General features: G+C 35.7%; 1 protein-coding gene across 2 annotated transcripts in view; it reads left to right on the plus strand.

Moving 5' to 3' along the window:
- Zeb2 (zinc finger E-box binding homeobox 2) overlaps window positions 1-24,582 on the plus strand; it is a 131,353-nt gene that overhangs the window by 91,522 nt on the left and 15,249 nt on the right. For both annotated transcript variants that reach the window (XM_046426855.2, XM_046426856.2), the window contains exons 4-7: window positions 1,352-1,423; window positions 20,091-20,279; window positions 20,986-21,200; window positions 23,881-23,989. In XM_046426855.2, the coding sequence (XP_046282811.1) occupies window positions 1,352-1,423; window positions 20,091-20,279; window positions 20,986-21,200; window positions 23,881-23,989 (585 nt within the window). The remainder of the gene's footprint in view (window positions 1-1,351; window positions 1,424-20,090; window positions 20,280-20,985; window positions 21,201-23,880; window positions 23,990-24,582) is intronic.

Below are 24,582 nucleotides of genomic sequence, written 5' to 3' on the forward strand. Positions count from 1 at the left end.
CCTGTGAAAATAGTCCCTAAATAAAGAAGTCCAGGGTCAGAAATGAATTTAAACCAGTTGTACAGTCCACACAAATATCATTCAAATTATCTGATTATACTTAGCAGTGACAGTAAATTAGCATCTATGTATATTTGTGTATTTTACCTTAAGAGGACTATACTATTTCACTTTTGATTCCATACACAAACAGATCTACCACAGAACACTGCTTGTAAAATATGTTTTAATTTTGCTGTGACATTTTCTAGAACCTGTTCTTTTACAAAATGGCCTAGGATGTGATCAGCAAAAAATGATCAGGATAAATTTAGGAATTCAGAGTCCAATTTTTAAAAGTTTTTCTTGTTTGAAGTAAAATGATTTTCTCAGAGAAATACTCATTTTTGATCACATTTGGTTCCCATTAGTATTGTCATTTTAAAACTACATTTTTTAAAAGTTTATGTTTAATTACTTACCTGAAAGATTTTTAACTGGCAGCTGTCCTGCTCTGCTTTCTCACATACCCTATAATCTGGTAGGCAGAGAAATTCAAGAAGTCCTCTGTATTTCAGATTTTTTAAAATATTAGTTTTTGAAAATGGCCTTTAATTATCTATGAATCTTCAATTTCAGTGTGTTACATATTTTTATCTGGATCAGAACATTGAGGTGTTGTTATATCTATATAGTTTTCCTCAGAAAATGACTTATTACCTACAGAGGCATAAATCATAACCAAAAAGATATTGATGAGAGATGAGGAAAAAAATAAGGAAGACATGTTTTAGAAGTTCATATACACAGTGAAACAGGTATTTTTGATACCTCTGGGATGTTCATTCTATAAAGTATGCTTTCCAAGTTTTGATATGTAGAATTAGGGCTTTTAAAAAGTATGCTTGCCTAGATTGGCAACATCATACCTACCCCCTAGAGGGAATAAAAGCAGGAATATAAAATGAGAAATTCTGACTTGCACTAAGCATCCAGAGTTACCAGAGGCAGAGCAACTAGCTTGTCTCTTCCTCAGTACAAATACTTAGTTGCTTTTGACTCTTATTGAAAAAATAATATCTTCCCCCTGTTTGTCACTAGAACTGCCACCAGAAGAAAAGCCCTTCGTTTGCTCCAAATAAGCACCTCTGTTTTTCACAGCTTGCAGTAATGCTTAAAGTAAATAAGTTCTTGTGCAGCTAGCACTATTGGATTCATTCAATTGCCTGAACAAAGCTATTGTTTAGAGGTTTACAACAAGCCTTTTCTCTGTTTCCTTTAAAAAGAATCTTCCTTGTTCCTGTGCTTGGCATGCTTAGTATAGTAAGCCTTTCTACAGTTCTCAAATGCTAAAGATAATTTTCCCCCACAGAAGAAATGAAGGAAGACTATGACACTATGGGGCCAGAAGCCACGATCCAGACCACACTTAACAATGGTACAGGTAAGTTATGTTTACCACACTAAGGTCACATTTGTCCTGGGTCATGTGGATTTAATGAGTCAGGGAAATGCTGACCCATCCTCTTGCATCTTCATGACTTAAATAACTGCGACTTTTCATGTCTCTGTCTGTGTTTCAAACTTGAAATTTCTATATTTTTGGTAATTTATTAAGAAAATGTTTCTTTCATTCTTATGTACCCCTTATTTGCCTCTGAAGCTGAAGACTACTGAGCTGTCTGAATGGATCTTTTCACAGAATGAGTTGGGTGAATTTCTAGTAGTAATTTTAACTTTAAAAGACTACACAAATAATTTTAAAATTAGAATATGATAGGCCTCTACTAGCCACCACTTAATATTAGTCACTGAGAATTCAAATGATACAGTATAATGTAGATTATAAAGTTTGTTTTTTTACAAAAAGCCAAATTTCCATGAACGTTCCTCACAAAAATTAATCATCTGAGTTCTTTTTAATTCTCTCTCCACTTTTAGTTCTCCGCATCTGTTAGCCTTCTAAATAATGTTTTCTAGGCAGAAGTTTTAAAGGAAAATTGACGATTTAACTTTTTTTTTTTTAATAAGGCTGAAAAATGACAGTGAAAGTCAGTAACTGTTTTTTAGTTGTACTGTGCTGCTGCTGCTACAGAACAGAGGTTAAGGACAACTGTGACACTCCATTTGTTTTCCCAAAAACTAAATTCTGTCTTCCCTTACATGGTCATGTCACCAGCTCAAATTTACATTGGCTCATAATGTTTACTTCTCTTTTTCCCAGATGAGACTAATTATTTTAGGTGTTTCAAACAATCATCCACACTACCACTACAAATATTAGCATAGTGCCCAATATAAAATTATCTTCCAAAACAAAACCAAAAAACTCATATAACTATTTCAACTCAACTCACCATTGAAAAAAAAAAAAAAAACTTCCAATTTTGTGAAGTTTCAGAAATGTCAATACTCAAGATGATATTCATGGCCCTTACGTTGACACACATCATAATAAACTGTTAATGCTGCGTTTTCATTGAGGAATAGCCTTTTTAATAAGTTAAAAAGCACTAATTCACTTTCTTGGCTATAAAATAAGAGAAATATGAAAAACTGTGGTCATCATTTTTTTCATTTGGATAATGTCAATTTAAGGTACAAAAATGAAACTATACATTATGCATTTGTAGAAAAATTATAGAATTAGGAACTAATGATCCTAATTTCTAGATGCAGCTTTGGCAATAACTGGATCATGACCTTGAGTAAGTTAGTTGCCCCCCTTGAACTCAGTTTCCACCATTATGAAATGAATAGGTTGAATTAGTTGCTTGCTAAGAACACTTCTAGTTTTAATATTCTATATTGCCAGGATATTATCACCAAGTAAAAATAGAAAAATACCAAATAATTTCATATAAAATTTAATAATAAAAAGATATCTAGAATTAGATACTTTCTGTAATGTTCCAACACAGAGGGAAGACTGAGTCTCACATTTCTTTAAAAAATAAATCTTAAATTTTATCTTTAGAGCATAAATAAAAACTGATTTTTATTTCCTTTTTAAGCATTTAAAATGTCACAAAAGAGAATTTGTCCCAACAAAGTGACAATTTACTAGATGTTTTATATACCTAAAGTCTTAAGTGAGGTTAATAAAGATTGTTCCTACCAAGAACGTTTAAAAATCAATCTTAAACATCCTTTCACCAGGCTTTAAGATCTCCTTTTCTCATAATACGTTCTGTTCCTTATGGTTCATATGTATTCAGTCAATAAATAAATCAATAAATATTCATTGAGTGTCTTCAATATATTCACTGTTGTGTGCATGTGTGGAAAAAGATGGGACAGGAAGACTAAGGCTTAGTTATTAAATTTAGAAGATAAGCCTAATACACATGAAATAATAATGAACAATAAGAGAAAATACATGATAAGTATGCAAAAAATTGTAGGAAGCATGGTTACTTGAATTACACAATTAGGAGAGACCTATTGGGTAGGTATTCATATAAGGTTTTATGAAGGAGGTAGAATTTGAGCTAAGTACATTGTTCACTAGTCATGGAGGAGTGAAGAATGGATTTCTTGAAGAAGAGTGCATGAGCCCAGGAGGGAAAGAAGCCTATCTCTTCAGAGGAGAGTGAGTAGAAGGATTTGGCTGAATCAAAGGGTGCTAGGGGCAATTTGTGGAAAATAAAACTGTACATTTAAGTTGAAGCCAGCTGCTAGAGAATATAAAGCATCAGAAAAAAGTAGTTTGGGTCATGTTATACTAACATCCTATCTATGGGAGAAACCAGACTCTGGAGACCTACTGGAAGTCATTATAGTTATTGTTATTGAGGTGTGAAGTGAGAAAAATATTTTCCAAGGGTGGACATAGGGTAGACACACCAGGGAAATTAGCAACATAACTTTTAAACAACTGATTCTCTGATGACAGAGGTAAAGTAGCTTCAAGATTCATTTTAGGATATGAAAATACTTAGTATTTCTAGATATATAGAAGAAGGAGTCAGTTTTGAGAAAACCTTGAACCCAACTTCAGACAGAAGGATTTTCATGTGTGTGTGTGTGTGTGTTTCTGCCCACTGGATATGAGGAATTGAAACCTAAGTAGTTAGAACTAAAGATAGAGATTTCAGAGTCATACAAATATATTCAGATGGTATTTATCATCATAAAACTGTGAGATTTACAAGTGAAAGTATACTTATTGAAGCCCATAGAAAGTTGAGGCCAGGGCTCTTGGTGGGTAGGAAAAGAAATCAGATTCATTCAAAGGAAAAAAGTTTATAAGGAGAGAGAAAAAATGTAAACACTCAGAAGCAAAGAAAGGGATGTGTATAAAGGTGAGAATGGTCACCTCAGTTAAAATCTTCAAATAACTAAACTTGTAGGCATGCTAAATGAACAAATTGGTAATTAGGAACTTACTGGTGACCCTCAATTTATACCTTTAACTTTCTAGGGAATATACACATATCTCTTATCAGCCATAAGCTTAGTTCTTATCCTTTGCATCTTTTGGGGTGTTAAATACATGTAGAATTGAAATAATATACCCTCCCCCCCTTTTTTTGGTTAAAATTACTTTTTAATGGGCTGTCTTATTCTCTCCTCACAAGTCCTACTCATCAAAATTCAGGCTGGAGGGGTGAGGAAGTGGCTGAGTTATAGAGTGCCTGCTTAGCATGCATGAAGCCCTGGGTTTGATTCCCAGTACCAACAAAACAAAACTAAACTACAAAACAAAAACAAACAAGATACAGCTATTGGCTGACCTTCTGTGGTCATCCCAAGCTGTAATATCTTCCTGCAATAAAGCTGCCTGGTGTTGGTCACTTTGTCACCACAGATCTTGGAATAGTCTAGGTCAAAGAGTGCTTTTGAAGAAATAAGGGAGTGAATAAGAGACAAACAACAATTTCCCCTTCATATTTTTAGTTTGACATATTTTTGACATCTGATCTGAACTCACCAACCAGATATTTTCATCTCTCATTGTTGCAGTCTTCCATGCCCAAAAGCCTTCTAGGTGACTCTCCTTGAGCCTTCATGTCCTCCTCCATTCAGAAGAATGTCCACATCCTTCCTATAACTTTTCATTCAAAATCCAATCCCTCACCTCCTTGTTAATCTTTTGGTTGTGCCGGGGATTGAACTCAGGGCCTCATGCATTCTGGGCAAGCTCTCTGCTACTGAGTTATATTCTCAGCCACTGTCCATGTCTCTTGTTAGAATCCTTAATTGTTCGTTAGTGCCCATAGTACAAAACCAACATCCTTCAGTTCAGAATTAATTACCATCCGATTGGATAGCCACAGGGCTTCATTCCTAATCTGACCAAAGTGCTTGTGATATCAAAAAAGACTCACATTTCCACCAACCTGTGAGTTCTCTGACCATGCTATCTCTTCAGAGCCTAATCTTTCACCCCCTTTTTGCTACTTATTTAAGTTCTATTCATCCTTCTGTTTCTCAGGACTGGCTCATAGATCCTTAATGTGGTCATCTCTGAGTACATCAAATTATATCAATGTCTTCATTCTCTGAAATTCCACAGCCCTAAGGTATACACCCTGAATTATTCCTCTTCATATTGTATGCACCTATTCACCTAATTTCATGAAAACAGGAGATGTCTTGGGATGAAGAATTGGGGCAGGTCATTATGGTATCTACTTTATAAGACTGTAAAAGTAATTAAATAAATAACATATATATTGATATTAGTGACCAAAAATTCTGATTTTAAGAAAAAAAGCTATTCTGTTTTCCTCAAAGTGCCCAATACAGCAGTGAACACGTGTGGTAGTCTTTATGACTGGTAGAATGAATGAATGAATTAATGAATAAATATTTGGTGGAGAAGAAATGCATTCTTAAAAAGATTTTTTTAAACTTCACAGTAAGAGAAAACATTACCTGGGGAGGGAATTGAGTCAGTATCTTTAGACTAGTGAAGTCCCTGAAATCAACTTGTAAAGGCAAAGAAAAGTAGTCTAGAGTATCGATATTTTCTTTTTACAACTAAGTTAGATTAACAGCAGAGCAAAATTGATTTATAACAACATAAAGCATTGCAAACCTTGATTTACATTAAACTTTCTAAATTGCTTAATTTCAGTGGTTTTAATGTTTTTAAAAAGAAAGAAAATTATAAAGCTCTGAGATATAAGATAAAGAATACATTTGAATGAAGAATTCTACAACTCCCAGATATTAATAGAGTTCAAATTCAGAGTGGAATCATTAGGTAAAATTTCCAAGAGTGTGAAAAAAAAAAAAAACCTATTTCCTAAGAAAATAAAAGAAATGGAAAAACTTAGAAGCATTATAAACACGAGTTTGCCTATGTGCTAGTAGTAACAACAATCTATCTTAGGTGCATGGTGATCATCAGTATTAATGCAGTTCCACGTGCATATCAAGACCCAGATAGGCCCCTGATGTTTTCCTCTCTGAATGTGTGAAAGTTATATTTACTCAGACAACATAGTACTCTAGTTATAAAAGGCTATTAATAACCACCTGCATCCTCACCTCCTTTGCTGGGGGAAAAAAATACTCCTTACATCCAGAAATTGGGCAAGACTAATTTAGGACTCTGTTCTTTTTTTTTTTTTTTTTAGTTGATGTACCTTTCTTTTATTCATTTATTTATATGTGGTGCTAAGAATAGAACCCAGTGCCTCACACATGTGAGGCAAGTGCCTCTGAGCCACAACCCCAGCCCTAGGACTCTGTTCTTAATCTTACACAGCACAAGAAAAATTCTTGTCCAATAATCAGCTTTATCAACTATAACTATAGTTATTAAACATATATCTAACATTCTAAGAAGAACATTGAAAATATTTTGTATATGAGAGATAATAATTTTGGAATGCTACAGATTCTAACATCAGAAACTTACAATTGAGTTTTGCCCCTACCAATTACTAGTTATATGAACTTTAGTGCATAATTGATAAGCCTTCATTTCTCATTAGTAAAGTGGAAATAATGCTCCTTTATGTACAAGGCCTCACTGCAGGGGCTGAATGCCATGCCATTTTTAAGACACCTACTACAATGTCTAACTAGCCAAGCTGCTCAACCTGTTTTGCTTTATTTCTCCAGTTTGCATCTACCAATAAGCCTTAAACTATTTTTATATGTTAAAAAATGAATGCATTGTAAACTATTTCCTCCCTTCACACTGGTGTCTCATTAAGCTCAGTAAACAAAAATACAATGTTTTACAAATTCATAATGAAAGGACCAACCAGGCAATTTTGAGAGACATTATCATTTTAGTTGCTTTGACATCCTGGAAAACTACACTGAGTTGTTGGACAAATTCTTTCCACTGTTTGGTTACTGTGTTTGAGGTTAAAATATGAAGGTTAGGAAGGAGTGTAACGTTATAAAGGATTTTAATGACCACCTGCATCTATGAGTCTCCTATCTCATTTCATCTTTAGCATTTTTAAATTAATTATAGAAGAGGGTTTAGTAGTATTTATGTTTGTATAATGATGATTTTGCCCTTTGTTTTATAACTGACCACCTTCAAGAATCATATTGTTTTTCTTCTTACAGCAAGTAACAATAGTGAACAGGTAATGAACATTTAGCCCTATTCACAGCCACTAAGATACCTACACTCATTCTTTTGGTGTGTGTGTGTGTGTGTGTGTGTGTGTGTGTGTGTGGTCCTGGGGATTGAACCCAGGAGCACTTCCTCAGTTGTACTTTTTATTTTGAGATAGGGTCTCACTAAATTGCAGAGGTCTGAAAATTGTGATCCTTCTGCCCTGGCCTCCCAAATCTCTGGGATTACAAGTGTGTGACATCACACCCAACCCTATGCTCATTCCTTTTCAGTCCAGGCATTCATTAAGGGCAGAATTTGAACTGAAGCTTGAGAAAGAAACTTTAAGGAAACAAAAGACTTAGTTCTCCCCATGAGGAATATGAAATTTTGTGGTACCAATAGGAGGAAAAATCACAGTGACAGGATGACAAAATTTACGAGTTTATAATTATAGAGCCTCATTAGTTCTCCAAATCAATAGTCACTTATTGAGACCCTACTAAGTGCAAGGTATTTTGTTAAGCATCATGAAAGATACAATGAGCAGAGAACGGTCATTGTTATTAACTACTTAGATTCAACTGGGTGAATAAAATAGTGGTAGGTGAATAAGAAGTATGTGTAAAATGCTTAACAGAATATTAGGACAGAAATTGCTAATCATCATCATGGTTATTGATTATAATAACGAATGTATGGATTAAGCTATTTTATTCAAAATACAACATGCTATGTAGGTTGAAGTGCCAAGTTTCATGTTGCAGAGTGTTTCTGACCTAGTGTTAGGTCAAATATTAGAGATAGGATAATCAAGAGGTGCCTTAAAAAGAGAGAGAGAGAGGTGCATTCAGGAGATGGCAAATTTCAGGGAAAGTTTTCTTCAGGACAAAAGCTTTCTGAACATGCTTCTGTGCAAAAGGAAAGAGAAAGGCTGAAAATAGAGATGGAAACAGGGTGAAACATGGAGTAAGTTTTCAGAAGAGTTGTGAGGGAACAACTTTAGATGGTAACCATGGTAGTGGTCAAGAATATGTCTTTATTTTAGCAGCAAGATCAAAAGAAAAGGGGAGAATGATGACAGAATTTGGTCAAATTTAGAGTAGTACAGAAAATTTGCATCACATTGGTTGTACTCCTTGAAGTAGATAGGGAAAAGAGATCATCAGTAAGCAGTGTGGAATATGAGTAGGCTTGGAATCTTCAAGAGTGGGACTTTAGAGCAGTTGCTGTGGATAACGTATGGCAATTCAGTCATCTTCAGGAAAGAATACCCTGTTGTGAAAACATAATCTGAAATTAGACTATACAATTAGATAAATCTGTTTTGATATTTGGGGAGTGGAGAAATTGAACTGGACCTTAGTCTGGCAGTGCAAGAATGGTGTGAGAATAAGAAGTGGGGATGGGAATGATGATTCCCAGCTCCAAGGAGCCAGTCAGTACACAGGGCAGGTGAAGTGGACTTGGGGATGGTCAGCCCTCGTCACACCAAAGTACCTACTTCAAGGAAATGAGGAATAAAATGATGGGGACAAGTGGAAAGTGGAGAGTGAAATCCTGTCTTGGTTCTGAGAGACGGAATTGTCCTAGGTTAGAGCTGTACAAGACACATTCATCTGTGCTGTTAGACTAGAAAAGCCAAAGCACTGTGAAGACAGGCCTCCCCATGGACTGCCTTTTGAGGGATGGAGTATTCCAGAATGATAGCAATCACTTCCTGGGGGAAATGTAGTCATGGGACAGGTATCATTTTACTAGAACTATATAGGCAGTGTCCCAAAACCTGAAGGTGAAAACGCACAACTTTGTTCTTCCAAACCTTATAATTCCAGAGTGTTGGTTCTTCAAGGGTAGAGATTAAGTTTCCTTTTCTTTATATTTCTCTCAGTAGTTACAGTGATTCATAAAGTATTGATGGTCGGTAAATAGGGGCTTGCTGAATTAATGGTAAATAAATCATGAGTGAACTGATGAAGCAGGTAACCCTGGTTTGAAATGGTAGTGTGAATTAAGGAGTACATGGACGCATCCTCGTTGCTTTTTGTGTCTGGAGAGATGCAGGCAAGAAGGGCTCTGCAGGAGAGGTCTGTGAGGGATGGGATATTACCAGGGGATGACACAGTTTCATTTAATCTGAAGAAGTAGAACCCATGTGGGAGGATGTCGTTAAGCATGTGGGGGGAGAACCAAGCACTATGTGAAATGGGAAAGCAAAATGAACCATGAATAAAGTTCTTTTTTGGTCTCTAGTTTTATGGTAAGCTTGAGATAGCTTTTATTTACTGGATGCATAAAATACATAATAAATTAATAGCTTATAATATTTCACCTTTGTATGGTGCTTTGAAGAATCATTCTTCATTGAGTGCCCTTAGAAACTTGATTAAAAATAAGAAATTAGGAAAATACAATTACTAAATATTAAGTGGTAATTTTAAATAAGCTTCTTGAGCAGAGAATCTGAAAAACTTTTTTGATGTTTCTCTCTACCCCAGTAGATTCAGTCTCTATCATCCATTAAAAAAAAATTTTTAAAGTGATATAAGCAAATAGGATTCAGAAGGGCTACTATGAATCAGTTAAAAATAAATTTAAATTTTAAAAAGAAAAAAACACGAAAAACACGGGAGAACACGAAAAAAAGAAAAAGTTAAAAATTTAATAGCTCCCACTGAAGAGGGCATTTTAGTTGTTTATTGATTGATTGATCTCTCTATCTTTGTGTTACAGGAGATTGAAACCAAGGGTGCTCTACCATATTCTGGGCTACATCCGCTGCCCTTTCTCTTTTTTATTTTAAGACAGGGTCTTGCTATAAGTTGCCCAGGCTGGCCTTAAATTGGCAATCCTTCTGCCTCAGCCTCCCAGATTGTTGGGATTGCAGGCGTTTGACACCATGTCTAGCTTGAAGTGGGCACTTTAATTGTCTTTTCCCCATACTAATTTTATAGTGTACTGATATGTTTATTTAGAATTATAATGTTGTCACAGTATTTTCTGCAGCTAGGGCCTGTTCAAATGTTATCAAATCAGGCATGATGAAAAACTAAAAAAATGGGATTTTCTCTGCCTCTCCCTCCCCGCCCCCCACCCCCCCAGTCTCTCTCATGTTGAATCATTGTGGTGTAGTGGAAAGAGCAATGGGTTAAGAGTCAAGATGTATGAATTCTGCATCCAACTCTTCCAGAAATTAGTTGTGTAACTTTGTATGAATCATTAACTTTACTGTAGTACCTTAGTAGTATCAGCTGTTGAATGAGGAAATTAGACTACAAATTTGGACTGCACCCCACCCTACCCTTTCTCCTAGTGATATTGTTCTGGGAAGGATGAACAAAGAAAATTTAAAAGCAGACCTGCCTTATTTGGTAGGGAAACAGGAGACGCTTAGGGATCCCAACCTATGCTATCTTACATAGGGCCAAGTTCCTCAGTATGAAATCTGCATAACCCACGCAGGGCCCTACCCTCCCACTTTGTTACTCTGCTGTTGCTGTCTTGAAACTCTTCGCAATTTTTGAGTGAGGAAACCCGCAGTTACATTTTTCTCTGTTTTTCACAAATCACCTAGCCAGTCTTAATCATACTTCATAGAATGCATAAAATAACAGCAGATGACAAGCCGGGTGGGAAGGAATGGGATCAGAGTTTCACCACCTGAGATACCATATAGAATGCCAGTTCGTACAGGGTTATGATGGCACAAACCTGTAATCCCAGTGACTGGGAGGCTAAGGCAAGAAGACCTCAAGTTTGAGGTCAGCCTGGGCTGGGCAACTTAGCAAGACCCTATATCAAAAAAGACCCACCACGGCGGGGTGGCGGTCGTGCAGAGGATGTAACTCAGGGGTAAAGCACTCTAGGGTTCAATATCTAGTACCACAAAAAGAAAAAAGAAATGCCAGTTCAGACCAGGTTTTCAGTGTCTCCAGAACAATTGAATCCCAAGTGAAGCTCTAGACCTAGACTAAAAATCTTGCTTGAGCAAGAAACACAGTGGTACAAGGTGTAACTCCCCCAATTGGGTAATATTCATGACAAGGTTACAATCTAGCAAATAAGTAGGTCTATTTAAACATAAATTCTATATACCCCATCACTAGCATAGAAGAAAGTGGGAGAAAGAGTAAGAAAGTTTTTATATCTTTACTATCCTCTTGGTTTAATAACTTCCAATTCCTCCTATTTCTCTTACATGGAGTTTAAATTAAAACTTTTTAAATTCACTAGCTTCCTTATACAAGAAGAAACTACACAAATTTGATCATCCTGTATTTTCCAAGAGTTGCATGGATGCACAGTGTTAGTCATTTGTACATGATCAGATAATACAGCTAGTACCCAAATACTAGGAGGGAGTCAAAGTATTATGAAGTGAGTCTTTTTCTTCTTGTTTGTATCTGTCACATTTTCATAGGTTGGAAGAGTCTTGTTGAACAAGACTTCGGATAGCTTCTCATGGTTATAGTTAGTTCTAAATGTTTTTTTAGTAAATGTCAGACATTTAAAAGCAAAGGAGAGAAGGAGGAGGAAAGCAGAAGTAGCACTTGGCAGGGCAGGCAGGAATGGGTCATGTTCAGACCATAATCAGTGTGCAACAAGAAGAATTTGTTCACTTCCTGGCTAATGAATGCTGTGGTTTTATTAGCTTTGCTTGCGATTAGGAGCAGCTATCTCTACTTCACAGCAAGAGTTCCCACAAGAAATAACGAATCTTCCAGGCTTCTTGAGTTCTTCCTTCATTCATTCAACAAATATTTAATAAGCACTGTTTTCTTTGTGATGTTGCCTGTGGTTTCCAGGCACCTCCAAAATATTTTTTTCTTAATCTTTGTATGTGGTTCCCCAATCTAAAAGCTGTATTGCTTTGAGTTTTTAATGGAAATGAACACAGATTAAATTCTCTGGGCTTAGCTAGAGAATGAAAAGCAAATTGCTTGGGACAATTCTTTATTGAAATTATGAAATTCTGGCACTTTGAGGATGCCCCAGAAGACACACACTGGCTCACTTCACAGATGAGGAAATTGAGATTCAAAAATGTAAAATGACTGAGCCAAAAATGCGGAGTCCAAGGCCCTGAACCTGGTCTAATCATTCAATCATTGAGAAATAACTGTGTCCCAGGCATTGTGCTGTGCACCGGTGACACAAGGCCGAATAAGACAGGGTCCATGTCTTTATCAATATGCAGATATGCAAGTGAAAGATGACAACGTGATGTGATAAATTCAAAGATTGAGATTTGTAGATAGCATGGTAAAGAAGAATGGCATAAACTAGGGTTGAGATGGTCGGGAAAGTTATGTGACATGGGAATTATTCAATGCTGCTCCTCAAAACTGCATCTTATTTAGCCATGTGAGGCAAATGCTTGAATTCCTAGAGTAGTGGTTCTTAAACTGGGCACAAGTTAGAGTTTCTTGAAAGTCTTGTTGAAACACAGTTTGATGACTCTGGAGTGGACCCCAGGAATTTGAATTTCAAACAAGTTTCCAGATAGTACTGATGCTTCTGGTCTGGGGACCACATTTTGAAAACCACTGACTATCCTGAAGCAAACCACTGCATGTTATGTGCCTCTCAAAAAGCAGATGGAATGAGCATTGATTTGCTGGGCAAAATCACCTGCTTTGGGCTGGGAATATAACTCAGTGGGTAGAGTGCTTGCCTCACACACACAAGGCCCTGGGTTTAATCACCAGCACCACCAAAAAAGCAAAAAAAAATAAAATAAAATAATAATAATAATAATAATAATAATAATAATAGTAATCACCTTGCTTCATCAACCTCTCTAAAACATAATAACATCACCTGATGCCTTTTGTTCATATGCCAATTATAAATTTTTAGATTGCACAATAATGAGAAAGATAAGCACATATTTTCTAACTTGGGAGTTTAAAAAAAAGTCATAACTCTGTGTTATTCTATACTGATACATAGTAATCAACATTGTCTAAGGGTTTATAGCCTCTAAACCTTGATATTCACTAATATAAAATCTAAATTCAAAATTAGACTCTGTCCCTGACTGGGATGCTTCCTGCTATTGAGGGAGATATTTGATCCTGCAGACTACTACAGATTCCCACCCCCTGTTCATTCTTTACCCCTCTCTCCCAGAGCTCCATCACATGGGGTACTCTCATTGGCATCTGAACATGTGTAGCCCAGTGAAAGTCATATCAGAGCAGGGGTGGAGAGACCGGCCAAGAGGCTGTACTAATTCCCAGCAAGAGAAGAACACTTTCTGTTGCTCTTGACGACCCTTCCCTGGCTTTATACATGCTTCTGTACCAGTCGGAGGCTCTGTGAAGCTGCCACGTAACTGTGTGATGAGAAAAAGATCATCCTCCTCCCTCACAGTTGTTTTTAGATATCTAGTGCCAATATGTATTTGGAAGCTTTCTGCAGAAATGCACACATGCATTTTTAATGATGAAATGCTTGTATTCATTAATTAGTCAACTTTAAACAAAGTAGCCATGAGAATTTATATACTTCAACAAATGCCAACTATGTTCTTCTTTAAACTAAAAATTCCAATACAATGAAAAAATTAGAAATAATTTTCTGGGACTTCTTATCATCTATGATATTGTTAACAAAGGGACTTCCTTTCAAAAAAATGAACATAGTTACCCAGATTTAGGATTTCTTCTGCCGTGAGAGAGTGAAGTGAGTAAAAAGTAGATTATATGATTCAATAAACAATTCCCACATGACACTGCAGAGGTACACATAATCCCCTGTTATGAAAGCATATATGTATGTATATTACAGAATCACAACCATTGTTTTGCATGTCTCCAAAAATGAAAATCACAGAAGTAGGAAGAAATTACCAGTCAATATCATGGTCTCAAACCAAGCACACTCCCTGGCATTAGTAGCATTCAATATAGAGTTATTAAACAAGGGGTGAATGAATAATTCTACTCAGTTTTTTTTTTCCATAGACTTGATGCAGCTTTTCTGGATCCTCCAAGTTTTTCTTTTCTAAAATTATTACTTATTCATTTGAATGCTTGTTAAAATGGTTTAACATAATCTTCAAATATATTTCTTCAATATTTTATGAAAATTAAAAATATGCAAACTACTAAAAAAAACAGTGATAATAGACCACTTGGCTTCTTATGTAAACATATGCTTGTTACAAATAAAGAAAATTAATAGCAAAGGAAAACAGAAAAGGGGAACAATAATTTTTCCCTTTTTTCCGGTATTAGTGATTGAACCTAAGGGTGCTTTACCACTGAGCTACATCCCCAGTCCTTTTTAACTTTTTATTTTAAGACATGGTCTCACTATGTTGCTGATTCTCCTACATCAACTTCCAGAGTCTCTGGGATTCCAGGTGTGTGCTACTGTGCCCAGCACCATATTATAATTTAACTATCTATAAACACTAAGTGAACCCCACATTTAAGTATCTTTGAGAATATATCCTAAAACAACTCAATTTGGAAACCAATCAGTATTTCTCTTTTATTTAGAGTTCTGATAACACTGCTTGTTTGTTAGGCAGTAATTTTTAAAGTCAGTCCATATAGGTAATCATTATTATCTATCTAGAAATATCAATATTTATCTAAAACAGACATAAATATATTTATGAAAGATTCATTAATAAACAACACTAATAAGAGTGACTAGCATATTTCTATGAAAATCAGACTTTTCAGACTTGAAGGGACCTAGAATTTTATTTACCAATATTAAAGTACATATAGCCAGGAGGGCATTTTTAATTAATAAAGTTCTTTTTTTTTTGGATGAAGAAAAGTTTACCTAACCTTAGAGAAGGTTGAGATATTTGCAAGATATTAGGGTAAATTTTAGGACTAAATGCAAAATCTCTGGAGAAGTTGTTGGAAGAAATTACTTGAGGTTTCTTGTGAATTTTTGTTATGTTTTGATGATAAATACCATGCAAATATCCTTTGTCAGTGTGTTTTGGCAATTCTTCCAAGGAGACCAGGGAGTGAAGAGGATTACAGAAAGAATGAAAATGAGGTTGATTTTATACTAGAAAAATGCAGCAGGGAATTCTATAACTTTCTAGCAAATTTTCTACCTCATTCCTGTGTCCACTACATAGTATTACAAGATTTGGAAGATCTTTGTGAAAGAAAAGTGCAAACTTCTAAATGCAAAATTTTATTCTTCCCAATAATTTTGAGAGTTACCAAAATTTAATCCCATTTGTTCTAGTACTATAACTGTTAGGGTGTTCAGTTTTCAGAGACAACATAGATTAAAGTAGAAAAAGAAGTTTCTTGGCTCACAGAATCTAAGGATGATTGACACACAGGGATTGTAAGGTGTGGTTTGGCCTCAGGAACAAATAGAGCTGGAAACAGACTCTAGGGGTATGCTGTCTTGTCTTCTTTTCTCTGATTTATTCATTCTTTTCATAAATCTTTCTTTGCTATATGGAAAGTACCAATTCCTTCATTCTTATGGCTACAATCATTTGAGGGAAAAAATCTCTTGACATATTTTTGGAAACAAAATCCTAAAATCATAATGAAGAGATTCACTGAATTCAATTGGATCTATGGGCTGTTCCTGGACTAATCAATGTTTTGGTTTAAAGAATAGAGGACTAAGATTGGCTCACTTTAGGTGTATATAATCAACTGTGGCAAAGAGAGCAGAATCATGCTATAACATAGCAGCTCCCTTGGGCACTGTAAAGCTCAGCAATAGGGAAGTGCAGAGCTGTTTTTAGGCAAAGGAAAAGGGTATAGTGCTGGGCAGAAAAACCACATGTTACTAGTACCCATAGTAAAAGACCCTAGGAGAAAACTACCTTATATTCATGGTGGTTATACCTAGCTCAGGGAAGGTTCAACTCTAGCTCACGTTAAGTGACTCTAGATATATAAGATATATAACAAATAGCAAATCTATATCACATGAAGAAAAACCCTGATGGAGCAAGTAGACTTAAATGATTGAAATGGCATCTTCATCATGAATTATGTTATATCTTTCTAACTCCTACAAGTATTTATAATCACCAATATATGGTTTACCACATTGTTCTATAATTGCTCGAACTAACAGTTGAACTAGGTTCTAAGCCCATGCCTCACATATACTTATTATATATTATACTTTCTTTTACTAGAAGATTTTTACACCAAGATTGGTATTTAAAACATAATTTACTCCACATTCATTTCATAAATGGTTTCTGAGAGCCTACTAATTTCTAGGCTACATACTCAATGCTCAGGAAACAAAGATGATCCTTAAAGAGAACATGTGATTTGATGTCTTTTGTCTCCATTACACTCAATGTAGAAATCTAGCATGGCCAAATTGGATCTAGCAATTGAACTGCCTCTCCAAATACCAGAAGTGTATCTAGATGCAATTTAGTTTGCCTATCCAGAAAAATCAGAATTTTCCTCCCTTTTAAGCCCAAAGGCTATTAATGCAAATCCAATTGAATTTGCATTTGATTACATTTCTGATGAAAACATTCATATGCAAATGAAAATCCATGCAAAGATAGCCAGATACCTCAAATAGTTGCTGAAATATCAAAATAAAATTGGAATATTAAATATATGTCCATCCATATATGAAAAGGAAGTTTACTAGGTTACATTAAGGTCATCAAGTAGTACAGTGTTCTCGAAAAACCTAAATCATGTCTCAAACATTTCACAACATTCTAGTAGGTGTGAATTCAGAAAGGAACTATTACATAACTTTCTGCTGTCACAGCACTGAAAAAGGAGTCATTCACTGGTAAAATCAGTCGAGTTGTTCAAAGACGTTCATCTTGGATCCACCATTTTGTTTCCCTTCTCTTTTCTTGTCACTAAAAGCAAAAGTTGATTTTTGGTAGTTCTGAAGTTATTTTGATGATTCAAAACAATGCACAAATAGTTCATGCAAGTTGGCAGTTCCTGCATACTCTCTAGGGGCTCAGTGATGCAAGTTAAATGACATCATCACAATCACCACCAATAAGTATCCTTTGGAAAGCATCCATGGCATTGTGAGTATAGTGGCAGAAAGGAGATCTTAACTAATGTCCCTATTCTTCTATTAAATCCAGCTAAGAAAAGATTTCAGCAAAATTTCAAGGTATAATCTCTTAATCCACTAATGTACATTCCAAGTCTATTTTTGAGGGAAAAACAGGTCTTGGAATCAGACTGCCATTCTTACTAAACTTAACAGAAAGTGGAGTAACAAAAGAGAAAGTTTTGAGATCACAGCACTCAGGATTGTTATAACTTAGTCCACAAAGTGCAATTCTCCCCATTTTTCTTTCATTTGACCTCACCTATCGGTCCATAGTTTCCTATCTTTTTAGAATTCTAGTGTTCCCTTCTTTGGTAAATATCACCAATAATTCATCAAATTTGGAAATCCTAAACCACAGGAAAGTATTTTAGCATCTCTCACCTTGGAAAACTCAATCCTTCCCCAAGTATTAGGGGTTTTACTTCTTTATTATGACTCAAATCCATTTGCTTCTCTTCATCTCCATCACCAATCACTTAACCTTTACAATTTGCCTGGCTTTAGGGCAGGAGCCTCCCTACTGATTTCCCAGAATCTACTTTTCTCTTCCACTCCCTATCATACTGTAGCCAGAGTTGTCATTTAAAAACCTGGGGTCTTGGTGGTATATACCTGTTAACCCCAGCTACTCAGGAAGCTGAGGAGGGAGGATAACAAGTGCAAGGTCAGCCTCAGCAAGTTAGATCCTGTCTCAAAATATAGTAATATAAAAAGGGCTGGGGATGTAGCTCAGTAGTAGAGCATACCTGAGTTCAATGCCCAATACTGAAAAAAAAAAAAAAAAATAGCCACCATTTTATCTAATCATCCTCTTTGCTTAATACCCTTCAAGCCTTCCTGCTGTCTTAGAATAAAAACCCAATCCTTAAAAGGGCAATTGCCCACTTCAAGGTTCGATTCCAGCTGGCCTCTTCACCCTTACACCCTGAGGCTCCACTTTCACTCCGCACTCCATCATATCCTTTTAGATCCTGAAATGTCTATACTCCTTGCAGCACCACAACCTTGCACATGCTGCTTTCCCAGCTTCCAAAGTGAGCTAACTTCATGCTTTCTCCGTTCATGCTTTATCTTGATCTCTTAGACCCCACCAGATCCCTCTTGCTTCTTTTTAAACCTCTACACAACTTTCATAATATCTCTTCAAGTTTAATGTATTTATTTTCAAGATGATATCAGTTGTATTGATTTTTTTTCATGGCTTCCAGAAGCATGAGACTAAACATGTTCTTTGCTTACCAGAGCAAGACACATGCCTATCATTTACTAGGCATTCAGTTAAGTACATGTTGAATTAATGGGAGGTTCTACTCTCTGTTCTTCCCATTTAAAATCTACAAGTTCATAACAATTAAAGCAAAAAAAAAAAAATTGACTTGTCTGTTCAAACATCACCCTGCCACACTTGTCAAGGAGAATTAATATGGCAAATACATTAACACTGTTTATGGCAGAGAAAGTAAGGCGAAGAATCTAGTGGAACCAAAGTTAACTGCTCTCAAAACCCTGATAGTAAGATTCCAACATTTATTTTAGTAGCAAAGTACTTTTCTCACCTATGTGTGTTAGAAAATAATGTAATAGCTACTCTCCCAAATCTGTATTATGAATAAAAAATTTATCTAAGATATTTAAGCCACACTAATTCAGGAACACATCTAGAGGTTTCAAGTATACAATGTCTTATGACATAAGTTGCTAAAATTGGTTTACAACTATAATTCATTTCATGGGAATGGAGTCATAATTGCAAAAGTTAAAAACATATCAAAATCACACAGCAGCATTGCCAGCTTCTTAACTCCCTCTGTTACTTTTTATTTTATTTTTATCAGCTGTGAGCTTAATTTTATTTTCAGCAGCTTTAAAATACTGAGCTGAAGATTCAAATTTTAGGGAAAGGTAAACTACCACATTCTGTGATTTTTATTTTAAAAACAAAGTCCACATTATTATCTCTCTAGTAATATCTTTCCTTTCACATCTGTCTCAGACTATGTACTCCTGGCTGTCTGTGATATTCAGAGGGTGGAGGGTTAAAAGCTTATATTTAGCAACCGGATGGATCTGTGGTTAGGGATGTTTAGTGGACAATAAAAAATTAAATATACTTTTCTTAAAAGAAAAGGAAGTTTTATATAGACCACTAAAGTAGCTTTGAGCTTATATTATCTCTCGAATGTTTATGGATCTTAGAATGCCATACAAAAAAGATCTTAGATCTTTTAAATTTTACTAAAAGCATCTTAAATTTTCTTTCATTTTTTTTGTGAATTATGCAGACTAGTATTCTCAGAAGAAAAAAAAAAACTTATTTAACTTAAAATGAAGTATCCTCTTTTTGTGTATAACAATAAGCATGTAATCAGTTAACTGGTCATCTTCTATACTTCTTACAAATAAACCAGGTATTTGTGGTCTTATTGCAAGTCAGCATTTGCTATTAACAATGATGTAGATGGACGTGGGCTCTGAGGAAGAAGGCCCTGAAAAGACATTTTTCCTTTTATGATTTCAGTTAAGAATGCAAATTGCACATCAGACTTTGAGGAATACTTTGCCAAAAGAAAACTGGAGGAACGCGATGGCCATGCAGTCAGCATTGAGGAGTACCTTCAGCGCAGTGACACAGCCATTATTTACCCAGAAGCCCCTGAGGAGCTGTCTCGCCTTGGCACGCCAGAGGCCAATGGGCAAGAAGAAAATGGTGAGGCTGTAATTCATTTTTAGCCACTACACTGACCTCTGCAGCTGTTACAATTACAAATGCACTACATGCCTGGGTGTTTACCTTAAAATTTGAAGAACAGCTGCAGAGGCATGGAATTTCATGAGCAAAGATTAGAACTGTAATTTTAGGGTATTGTGAAATTTTTTTGTCAGCAAATTTGTGTCATTTGTACATCCAATAAAGAACAAGAACAATTAGAGCCCATTTCTAAGAGATAAAAATATCTAAATGTATTCCTATCTTTCTGAAATATTTTACTTTTGAGGGAAAAAAAGTTTAGAAACACTGACCCTCACCTTTTGTTCTTCTCTATTGACACCTGAAAAGCTCCTTCACACTGTGAATTTCCAAGTAATATGTGGCTAAAGCTTTCATAGAAGCTGTCAGTCACTTAAAAAGAATTTCCTCATTTATCAGCTGTTTAAATTCCCCCCCCCAAAAAAAAAAAAAAAAAAGCTTAAGTAATTAATTAATTTTCAGGCACGGTGTGAGCTGATTCCGACAAGTCTGTCCTGGGTGTGCAAGGGGACTGGTGTGCGAGGAGGCCGGGTGCAATGATGGCACTCTGGTGGAGCAGATTGCAGTGATTCCTGTCATACCATCCCGGGCAGTCAGCCCATTAACTGCCATTGATTTACTGACCTTTTGGCCCGCTTCTCTCTCTCTTGTCTCTCGGCTACAGACCTGCCACCTGGAACTCCAGATGCTTTTGCCCAACTGCTGACCTGCCCCTACTGCGACCGGGGCTACAAGCGCTTGACATCACTGAAGGAGCACATCAAGTACCGCCACGAGAAGAATGAGGAGAACTTTTCCTGCCCTCTTTGTAGCTACACGTTTGCCTACCGCACCCAGCTCGAGCGGCATATGGTGACGCACAAGCCAGGGACAGATCAGGTGGGGGGTTGGTTTTAAGTGATTTCTTTCTATAATAACCCCTTAGAGAAACGATATTGCTTTGATTGGCAATCATTATTAATTTTTCATGGCATTTTGAAGATGCAGATCTTTTAATGGTAATAGCTTTAATTGAGGTCTAAATGATTTTTTGATGGTCTCTTCTAATATGATTTAATAGTCTTATGTTCACGATCGAATGAGTGTGTTAATTTCTAATTTAGAAATTTTATTTGCACTTTAACTTGACTTTAGTTTCATTTTTATGTTCCACAAAAAGTGAATGAAATTGTAGCATTTTAATTATACATTATTAAACATCTCAGCAATTTTAATTCCATTTTTCACCTACTTTTTCTTAGAATTTTTTTTTAATATAGGACCTAAGTCATAGTAAACCAAGTGTTTCTTTTCATTTGTCATATAACACTTTCAATCACTTAGAATATTTTTACGAGTTGCTACTAGTTTATGAAATCTATTTTAAGCAAAATAAAAAAGGAGTATGGCATATATGTGTGTGTGTGTGTGTGTGTATATATATATATATATATATATATATAATTGGAATAATATTAAGATGTTGGGTGTACATTTTAAATGATCCCTTGTTGGTGTGCACATTGGTAGCTAGATATGTTACAATTGTTCTGCTTCTTTTAACTTACTTGTTTTAAAAATAAGAATTCTGTTTTGTACAGGTAATCATAGCTTCTTAAATCCTTAAAATGACTGAATAGGATTGATTCACAGCATCCCTTAAATGTCTCAGCAAAATTGCTCTTTCTGTCCTCCTGGGAGAATTGACTCCGCAAATTGATATTATGATGTGTTCAGATGGTAACAGAAGTGGTGTATCATAAGTCACAATAACTGGCCCTACAGAACTGGAATTGCCCTATATAAGCTTGATACCATATCTGTTTTAAAAATGATTAAACATGATATTCTACATAAAATTCTTATTTTTCCTTATGGGCTTTATGTTCTTTGAACAAGGAAAATAGGAATCAGCAAACACAATCAAACAATGATTATAAAGCTACATTATGGAATTTTACTGTTTTAACAGGAAAGCTCATATAAATCATTCCATTTACATCTGATTGGACTTGTCACCTGAATGTTTTTCAAAGATCAGTTATGAAAAATAATATGTTTGCATAGCTTCACTTATGTAACAGTCTTTCTTCCCTTGCTTCTATGCACAAAACTACAGGAAGAAAAAAAAAAGCGGGGGTAGGCCTAGATATTTATCTAGCATAACTGCTTTAAATTTCACATGCAGGAGTGTGATTGTGTTGGCGCATTATGAATGGTAGCTTTGGTGTTGAAAAGTCCCCTCATTTGCTCATGGCATTTACAATTAGTAAATTAAAATGATTGTATCATATTAACAGTGGCACAACTAAAGTTTATAGTAGTCCTCTGAGGGCTGTGGGGGGAGACAAAGCAGCTGTTGCTGTTTGTTTATGCAACTCAGCAACATATGAGCGCTGGTCCCTCAATGGCGCTCGGCGGGCTGGGCTCCGCTTGATCTTTGAAGGTTGCTGCTGTTTGAACAAACCTCCCTGTGTCCCATGTAACACCATCTGTCTCACTAGGAATGTGGGAAGATTCAGCACACCCTAGCAGTTGTCATACCGTTTCTGTGCTGTCTTTTTGCAAAAGGCTTTTGTGTCATTGCTGCTTGAAAAAGGCTGACCTCCTACCTTGAGCATCCAGAGTAGATGACTGTATTTTTTTTTCCAGAATTCTAAGTCACACTGCTTTTTTCCCCCCTTGTTCAAAAAGGTCAGCTGTGTTTGATTATATCTACTGCTTTTAACTTGTCTTTTCAGCAAACTTTTTTTTTTCTTTTGGTCCCTACTCCTTTGCACACTACCTAAAAGGAAAATGAAAAGTCGTTGAAGTCTTTCCTACTAGCCTGTGATAAAACTGCTCAAGCAGTTATAACATAAGATGTTGTCTCTTACATTTAATAATGACACAAATCTGATAGGCAACACACATCAGGAAAACAGGGTTTACATGTGCTCCTAGCACAATGAATGGAATATTTAAACATACTTACCATATAACAAAAGTATTTACAGTCCACATTTTTTGTTGTCAATGTTTATTAGTTTTTGATGTGGGGATTTTATTTATTTTTTGCTCTTCTTTAAATTTCAGATTGCTTCATTATAAGAAAAACTTCTAACCTGATTCAGAAAGTTCAATAATATTTTGTTTTAGTGTGTGAGGCTTTCTTTATTTTTTTTCTTTTCCTTGCCTTTTTTTGGACTATTATTAGGCAACATTTTTTTTTCCTCAACAAAATTGTTTCATTCTAGCAAGGAATCTTTAGATTTTAGATCTTGCAGTAAACACAAAGAAACACAAACATCTTTACAATTACACCTTCTCAAGGGTCAAAGAAACATTCTGAAAAAGAGATGACAAATAATTGTAAAGCAAGTGTTTGGATGAGCATGTGAAAGCACTTTTTTTTTATTTGTTCCAATTTTATTACCAACATTATCACTTTTATTGCAACTCTGAAAGACTGGGCAGATAAATAAGCATGCACTCAAACCTTTTGGCCTGTCTGAAAAATAGAGGCCTTTTAAAAATATTCGTAACAAATTTTCTTTGTTCCTCCTACACAAAACTGATGACAGTCTTTCTCCTTTTATAGCACCAAATGCTAACCCAAGGAGCAGGTAATCGCAAGTTCAAGTGCACGGAGTGTGGCAAGGCCTTCAAGTATAAACACCATCTGAAAGAGCACCTGCGAATTCACAGTGGTGAGTAGCAGAGGTGCTGGCACTCACATTTGCATTGTTTTTAATAAAAGAAATTTTAAAAGATTACTTAAACTTTACATAGACCTGTTTGTAGCTTTTTGGAACTACCCATTTATTTAATAAACTATGTGTACCTCATGAAGTAGACTTATGGTACCACCCATAACCCTGTCTTATAAAAAGAAGAGGAATGCTTATTCTTCTTAAAAATTACAAAGGCTTTGATTTATTACTAAATCTAGAGGCTCCTTTTTGTCCTTCTAAAACCCTTTCTCCGGATTAAGTATTTCTGACCTGAAGAAAGTCAGCTGGCAAACTCTGAAAGCCACTCATTTTTGATACCCAATCATGAAAGAAAACGTTGAAGAATTTTGCATAACAGCTTGTGTATGATAAATGCTCCTTGATTCCTGAGAACTGTGTATCACAGAACCATATCCTACCACTGAGATTTCTTCTATATAACTAGTTTGATAGCTCTGCCAAGCATTTTATTACCAAATTGGACGCTATTCAAAGAACTAGTTGGATTGGTAGAATCAATGGAATCTCCACAGAGTTGATTAAAGCCATGACTACACTTCCCTTTAAAT

The sequence above is a fragment of the Marmota monax genome, unplaced genomic scaffold (genome assembly GCF_021218885.2).
Source record: "Marmota monax isolate L192 unplaced genomic scaffold, Marmota_monax_Labrador192_F-V1.1 WCK01_AAM20220418_F8-fsc00048, whole genome shotgun sequence".
Classification (NCBI taxonomy): Eukaryota; Metazoa; Chordata; class Mammalia; order Rodentia; family Sciuridae; genus Marmota; species Marmota monax.